Genomic DNA, 8,347 nt, shown 5'->3' with positions numbered 1-8,347 from the left:
TTGGAAATTTGTTTTGTCTTGGTTGTCATAGGGATTCCCGATTAGAGGAATCGTGTCCGGTTCCTCCGATTGGAACTCCAACTTATGAATTGTATGTGAAACATGGCATAGGTCCCCTCGCATATAATGAAGTATGGGTCCGATACACCAGGAAGGATGGTGACTTAAAGTGGCCCCAATATGGTAGTTTCGACACAGGGATTTTGGATAATCTAGAGGTTAAGCTGTTTAAAAAGAAAGCCCGGCCGGCGATGTTTGACTGTTTCCGCCTATGGCGTAAGGAAGCCAAACAGAAGGAAATTAAATTAGCGAAAAAGAATAAAAGAGAACAGGGTATCTCGGTAATGCAAGCTGCTTTGCAGTTTAAAGATAATGAAGAAGAACACATGAGTAAGCAGTTGCACAGGCAATGTAAACTAGTGATCGATAAATGTTACCCAGTTTTGCCGCTTCTTCAGCAAGATGCGTCAAAAGAAATAGAGAAATACCCGTTAATGACACACTTGTTGAGCTCACCACCCCCTTCTGCGCAGAGTGCTACCGCACCTCCGCAACATTTAATTGTGCAAGCTCCAGTTATCGTGCCTCAAGTTCCTCCACCTCCGCCAGCTCCCCTTCAGTTGGCTCCTACTTCTATGGTGCAGCCCCCTCAAGGGCCGCCAACTTCGTTACCTGCTCCCTCTGTACTTCCTACGACCTTGCCTACTACCGCTACTTTATCGACTGCCTCTCTTGGCGCTCCTCCTGATACTGTCTCTGCATCCACATCTGCGTCTGCTATGCTTCCCTCTGTGTTTTCCCCTGTTCTTTTGTCAACTTCTCCTTCTATTAGACAGAGAATGAATGATGCCGTTGCTAGCCTTATGTTTCCTCTCTTTGGATCATCTGGTGTGACCCCTGATTCAACGCGTAAGCAGACGCGTAGTCAACTGCCTAATTCTCGAGAGAAAGAAATGCTTGATCGTATGGCGCGTAGATGGATTAATTGCCCTTTACGATATAATGTGGAGTCTGTTATGGATGTTTTTCATCAATGGGAAGCACCGAAACAGAGATACGTTTTCGAAAAGATGTGTGTTTTCATTTGTGAGGAATTGGAGGATAATGATTTGGAAGCGAATCCGCAGGAATTGTGCCGTGTGCGATTTGAATTTGAAAAGGGTACGATTGTGGGTCCCGATGTTGAGAAAGCAGTTGCGACATTGTTGTCTTTTAGGATTGAGGATCCTTCTCAGTCATTGTTTTAACATGACTCCTCTGATAAAAAGGTGAGACAATACCCTATGAGAGAAGTCCCTCCGGTATGGAAGGACGCTGTTGCAGCTGATGCCGCTCGAGGTATTGTTGCTGTGCCAGCTCATTTCCAGCGTGTTTGGGTACATGTTCCTTGGAAGCGATCTGAAGTTTTAGCCCTTAAGCAGACTTTGCCTGACCCCCGTAAAAATCCTGCAGGATATTATAAGGAATTAGCACAGACTGCAGATTCATGCGTTATGAATTTTGGCTGACATAGACATGTTATTTGGGAACGTTGTTCCACAGCCTTTGTGGGGAGTGATTCGCAATGCAGATCATGCGCAAGAGCTAGGTGACACATGAGCCAATATTAGTACTACAAATGATAGACAAGTTGGTGGTGCCAAGCCTGAGCCTTTGGTAGCAGAATTCCCTGCTAGAATTATCACTTACATGAAGACTTTAATGCCTGCGATGCGTGTTAATTGGGATAAATTGTCTGCGTGTAAGCAGAAGAAAGATTAAACAGTGTCTGATTTCTTCACCAGGTTCGAGGAAACGTTTATCGACCACAGCGGTCAAGATATGAGTACCGAAGGTGGTCAACGGTTGTTTGTTGACAAATTTGTGCATAATTTGCTTCCCGAATTGTGTAAGAAATTAAAAGATTCAGAGAGTTCTTGGGCTGTTTCCTCTTCAGCGCAAATACTGGCTACTGCACAGTATTACGAAAATAGGGATAAAGATGAGATGGATAGAGCAGAAAAGAAAACTAAAGAATTAAAGACGAAGGTTCTTTTACAGCAGGCCTACCCCCCACGTGGTGGTCAAAGTAACTATCAGCAACCCCAACAGTTCCAAAGAAATTCGCAAAGGTTCGAGTTTACTCGACCGTGTGTTCCTGTGGGCCCCAATCAGTGCTCATATTGTAAAGAAGAGGGTCATTTCAAGTATAGTTGTCCTATTTTGTCACAGCGTACGAATGGTGTTTCTGGCGCAAGAGGACGAGGTGTTCAACAAGCTCCTAGAGGTAGAGGACGTGGAAGTTTCCACCAGAACTCGCGTCCCCTTCCACCTCAGAATTCAATGAACAGCTTTGACCAGCAAAATACCGCGTTTGGTAGGACGGCTCAGTACTATAATGACGACTATTATGCGGAAGATGAGAGTATGGAAGGTAATGATTGCTAGGAAAGCCATAGACAAAGAGAGGGAGTTGTTTCAGTTCCAGTAAATCAAAGTGGACCATATGTTAAGGTGACTACATCAGGTGTGTCAGAGCCTTTTCTGTTGGATACTGGTGCTGCAAAGAGTTCTATTATGCACTCAAAACTCCCTGGCGCGCCTTTGTCTGGCAAGATGAATGTTTCAGTGGGTTTTTCTGGCGCCCCGGTTAGGAATCCGATCTCTAGTCCTATGTCCCTTTCTGTTGGACCTTGTGAATTGGAAGAACCCCTTATTCTGACGACAGGTTGTGGTGAAAATTTGTTGGGATTGGATTTGTTGAAAAGATTGTATGCGACACTATATTGTTCTCCCTCGGGAGTACAACTTACACTGGGTAGGAAAGTGATCTCCCCAATGTATTTGTCAAAGGATAAACTTCCAACTGAATTGTCGTTTCTTCCTGATGCCCTTTGGGCTACTGGTCCTAATGATGTGGGCCTTTTGGAAATACCGCCATATGTTGTGACATTGAAAGCCAATGTTAAATTGCCACGCATTCCCCAATACAAGATCTCTAGTGAAGGTGAAAAAGCGTTGCTAGCGATCATTTATGATTTAATTGAAAAAGATGTGATCGAAGAGACAAGAGGCAACGTCTGTAATAGTCCTGTTCTGCCTGTTTTGAAACGTACTGACCCTTCTCAGCCACCTGTTTACAGGTTCGTGATTGACCTTAGAGAGGTCAATAAAATAGTTGTGCCACAGTTTCCAGTTGTTCCTGATATCACCGCCCTATTGACTATGATTCCAGCTTCTGCCGCCTGGTTCTCGGTGATTGACTTGAAGAATGCTTTCTTCAGCATCCCGATTGCCGAGGGGAGTAGGGATATTTTTGGTTTCAGTTTAGGAGGTCGAAGCTTCCGCTTTAAACGCGCTCCTCAAGGCTACTGTGAGAGTCCATCAATATACAGCCAGGCTTTAAAAACACATCTTGACGCGATTGTTTTACCTGATGGTGCTACGCTTGTTCAGTATGTCGACGATTTACTAATCGCCCCAGATACTGAGGAAATTTGTAAAGAAGCTACATTGTCGTTGTTGCGTCATTTATCTGATTTACACCACAAAGTGTCTCTTTCGAAACTGCAATATTGTCGACAAGAAGTGACCTACTTAGGTCATCTCTTATCGAAGGAGGGAAGGAAACTGACCCCAGAAAGAATTCAGGCAATTGCAAAATTGAGTGTGCCTAGGACACAGAGAGAAGTACGTGCTTTCTTGGGTATTACATCCTACTGTAGACAATGGAAACCTGGATTTTCTTTGCTGGCCAAACCTTTGAAAGCATTAACGTGTAAAGATACACCGAATCCCGTTCCATGGTCTGAAGAGTGCCAGAAAAGTTTTTCCGAATTGCGTAGGGCACTGTGTTCAGCTCCTGTGTTGGGTACCCCCGACTACAGTAAGCCTTTTACACTGTATGTCCATGAGAAAGAAGGTTGTGCATTGTCAGTGTTGACACAGTCTTTTGGAGACAAACAACGTCCTTGCGCGTATTTTTCGTCGACTTTGGATCCGGTAGCTAAAGCATTGCCAAGTTGCTTGAGAGCCACAGCGGCAGCAGCTGTTTCTATTCGACAGTCTGCTGGGTTAGTAATGAATAACACGTTGATTGTGATGGTTCCACATGCAGTGTACACGTTGTTAAACAGAACCAAGACACAGCACTTAACTAGCGCTCGATTGTCAGGTTACGAGCTGACACTGTTAGCGAGTCATGTGCACATAAAGAGGTGCAGTACGTTAAATCCAGCCACGTTATTGCCGATTCCAGTAGAGACAGATGATGTTGAACAGCATGATTGTCTTCTTAGAACAGAAGAAGAAACGAAAGGAAGAGTGGATCTTAAAGATACTCCTCTTGTAGAGTGTGATGGTACCTTATGGGTGGATGGTTCATGCTTCAAGCTTCCGAATGGTGATACGACTGCAGCATATGCTATCACAACTTTGCATACGATTGTTGAAGCTGCACGTATACCACATAATTCAGCTCAAGCAGCAGAGTTAATTGCACTTACGAGAGCGTGTGTGTTATCGAAAGGAATGAGAGTGACAATATATACTGACAGTCAGTATGCTTTTGGTGTGGCCCATAGTTTTGGGCGATTATGGAAAGAACGTGGATTCCTGACTTCGCATGGAGCTAAAATACAGAATGGTCAGTTGGTGAATGAGCTCCTTGAGTCGCTGACCCTGCCGTTACAAGTTGCGATTGTGAAGTGCAGTGCGCACAAGAAGGTTACTGATGATGTTGGTCGTGGTAATGCATTTGCTGATGAAATCACAAAAGAAACAGCTAAGGATGTGACGAATCGAATGTATGTCGCAGGCCCTGCAAGATGGGTTGGTGATGTTGGAATGTGTGAAGACACGATAGAGAGTGTGAAGTCTCTTCAAGCTGAAGCCACAGAGAAAGAATTGAGTATGTGGAGAGAAAGTATGGGTAAATTGGATGAAAATGGTTGTTGGGTTGACTTGTCAGAACATCAGCGATGGTTGTTACCTGATGCGTATGTGCTTGCAGTGGTGACAATGGCTCATGGAATGGCCCATATTAGTGTGAAAGTTATTTGTAAGTTGTTGGCTCCAGTATGGCAAAATGCTGGAATTCCTAAATGTGCAGAGAATGTGGTCAAAAATTGCATGGTGTGTCTGAAATACAATCCTGGTAGGGGAACCCCAACTCCAGCTGGTCATTTTGCGCCACCAACGTACCCGTTTGAGGTTTTGCAGCTAGATTTCATCCACATGGAAAGATGCAACAATTTGAAATATGTACTAGTTGTTGTATGCGCTTTTTCAAGGTGGATAGAAGCATACCCTTTGAAAGACAACACTGCCTTGTCCACAGTTAAAGCCCTTGTCAAAGAATTTTTCCCTAGGTTTGGAATGCCGAGAATGGTCTGGAGTGATAATGGGAGTCAATTTGTGGGTCGAGTGATGAAAACAGTATGTGAGGGACTAGGCATCAAGCAGAAGTTCCACGCTGCAGATCACCCCCAATCAGCTGGACTAGTAGAGTGCTATAATGGCACGCTCAAGTTAAAATTAGCAAAGATACAGGCAAGCTCTGGTCTTAAATGGCCTGACGCTCTGCCTTTAGCACTCCTATCAACAAGAATGACTGCGCATTCACGAGTGGGACTTAGTCCCTATGAAATCGTGTTCGGACGTCCGGCCAACATATGGGGAGTGCCAAGGCCGACAAAATTCAGTGAGATCGAACACCCCGTACTGCTTGACTATTTGTATGAATTGACGGCTAAATTGCGTGTTTTACACCAACAGGTGCATGATACTCTGCCTCAGGTCTCTGAAGCTCCAGGACACCCTATCAATCCTGGATCATGGGTGCTGGTCAAAAACTTTCAGCGGACGAAAAATGATGAGCCCCGTTGGACTGGCCCCCATCTCGTCCTTCTCTCAACGAGATCAGCGGTTCGAGTGAAAGGGAAAAAGAACTGGATTCACGGCGTTCACTGCAAGAGGGTCCCTTTGCCTTTGCCTTACGACCAGTGGGTCCAGGAGGGGATCGCTGACTCGGAGACTGAGACCGTGCCTCGTTTTCTGCCGTTCAGCGATGCACGTGTAAAAGGAACGCTAACAGGAAAGCGATGACATTTTGCAAGAAGCTGTTCCACCGTCAGTTCGATTGGACACTTCAGAGCCTGAACTCTTGTTTCAAGATCAAACAGTACCTGGAAAAAGCCGTTACAATTTAAGGTCAAGAACTATGGACAAATAAAATTTTCTTTTTCTTTGCTATTTTTGAAAAGTGCAGCTCTCTCTTTCATCTGAGAAACTTGCTTATTTTTGTTTTTTCGAACCGCCATCCGGGTTCAGCTGCAGGGTCGCGGTTGCCCAAGTCTTTGGAGTGCAACTGAAGACGTTAGGTCGACAGTTCTGGTCGGTCTAAGGGAGTTGCCCTGGGCTGACAGAAGCATTTCCTTAAGTATAGAACACCCTACCACCGCGAGCAGCACTTAGAGAGGATGGAGTTTTTCGAGAATGAGAGACCTGCCAAACCAATGGACTTCAAAGCCAGAATGTGTAAAATGATGACAAGGAAACGATTTTTGATGTTATGAATTTTCATGTTGTTTAGCGTAATAGCGATTCTCATAGGATATGTTTTATTCACTTTTCAAGTGACATTTGCACCCACTACACAGCCCATACCTCCTCCTACTGTTTCCTCGCATTCTTTCCACCCTTTGCCTGAACACGAGTCTGATAGAAGATTGGAATTTGTCAATAATTCATTCATTCAGCTTCTACACCAACACCAATTAGTAGTAAACACGACTAATTGTTGGGTGTGTGGTCTTATGCCCCATACTACTGATAAAGGTATCCCTTATCTGGTCCTGCCTTTCAGCCATAATGGTTCTGTGTGGGCATATAGAACAATGTTTATGTATGCTCACGAAGCCAACCCCCTACGTTCCGTGAAAGATAATCCCAAGAATAGTGCTCTAGTTAAGGGGATTTTAGATATGATGAGGGAAGAGATTTCCTATGAGACTATCCCGAGAGATGAGACACTAGCATATATTGGATGGAACATGACAGGATATGGGGTTACTTTGAGTGAGAACCAGCAAGCAAAGAAATCCTCCCCGATTTGGATTGTACCCCATCAGGGTCACCTATGTCTGCAAGGTAAAGGCAAGAATCCCAGAGCTCAGTTAGGGAGAAGTATCTGCGCTGAAACTTATGTTTTCGCGTCCCAGACTTCCCCTTCGTTCCTAGCAGCTAAGGGTACCTATTTCGTCTGCCATGACAGAGCCTATACATGGTTGCCCCCGGACTTTTCGGGCACATGTTTTGTTTCGTTCCTGCTGCCTCCCACCTACACGACCACGGCAGATTACCATAGGACAAGGATAGTTAGAGGTGTCATCAGTCAAGATGACACTGTAGGACAGGAGTTTGGAGACTTTGTGAAGGGTTCTCTGCCGTTTTGGGGTCCAATGGTTAACAGCAGGTACATAAGGCAATTGACAAGAGTGGTTGAATCCACGGTAGTTGAAACAGCCGGTGCCCTTGGCAATTTGACTGCTGAGCTCCAGTCGGATCGCCTTATGACTCTTCAGAACAGGGTCGCGTTAGACGTCATACTTGCAGACCGAGGTGGGGTATGTACTGTGATCAAATCAAGTTGCTGTGTTTTCATTCCAGATAACGCTCCGACAGTTTACCAGGCCATTTCCAAACTGCATAAGATTTCCGAATCTATTCACGTGGATAAAGGAGATTGGTCATTGGTGGGGTGGTTCTGGGAATTGATATCCGCCTGGGGTTGGAAGATTCTGGTAGTCATTGGGATGATCTTAGCCATTCTTTTCCTGTTCTGTCTATGTGCACAGTGTGCTCCTGCTATTTGTGGCATCTGTGCTACATCGTGTGTAAGGAAACCTGTATCAAGAGACGAGCTAAGTAATAGGATGATGCTACAACAACACCTCCATGACTTTATGGACATAGACCTGGACTCAGACTAGCGTGAGTATAGGTTATTTGCTTATGTAAGGGCAAAAGGAGGGTCTGTGGTACTGTAAATTTCGGAACCATGTATTTAACATGGTCCTAACATGTCCAATTTTGTATCAGCAGACCGAGAATGATTAGGCTACCATGCACAAGCATTTGCATCACATTCGAGTGGCGAGATCACCTGAAATCGGAGTCCGAAATTTACAGTACCACATTCGTTCTGAAACTCGGGTTTCCATTTTAGAAACGACAGCCATTTTGTGATTGCCCTCACATAGGCCCAGGACTAGGCCAAGCATCGGTCTAAAGGACACGCACACCTTCGTTGACTCTTCGGTGACCTGAGCAAACTAACTTCGCTGCCTGAGGCCGAACCTGTTCGGTC

The 8,347-nt window shown here is 45.0% G+C and overlaps 1 protein-coding gene across 1 annotated transcript; it reads left to right on the top strand.

Moving 5' to 3' along the window:
• The first annotated feature begins 6,458 nt into the window (after positions 1 to 6,458).
• On the top strand, positions 6,459 to 7,970 carry LOC146861661 (endogenous retrovirus group PABLB member 1 Env polyprotein-like). Its single transcript, XM_085646462.1, has one exon. It carries the CDS (start codon positions 6,561 to 6,563, stop codon positions 7,968 to 7,970), a length of 1,410 nt encoding a protein of 469 aa, XP_085502588.1. The 5' UTR covers positions 6,459 to 6,560.
• Positions 7,971 to 8,347: the final 377 nt, after the last annotated feature.

This window comes from Triturus cristatus, chromosome 3_1 (genome assembly GCF_964204655.1).
Source record: "Triturus cristatus chromosome 3_1, aTriCri1.1, whole genome shotgun sequence".
Lineage (NCBI taxonomy): Eukaryota > Metazoa > Chordata > Amphibia > Caudata > Salamandridae > Triturus > Triturus cristatus.
Note: the sequence above shows the minus strand (reverse complement) of the source record. Positions and strands in the feature narration are given on the sequence as shown.

What these genes read in the sequence shown, in the direction of transcription:
- LOC146861661 (XM_085646462.1), top strand. Translation starts at nt 6,561, where the DNA reads ATGTTGTTTAGCGTAATAGCGATTCTCATAGGATATGTTTTATTCACT.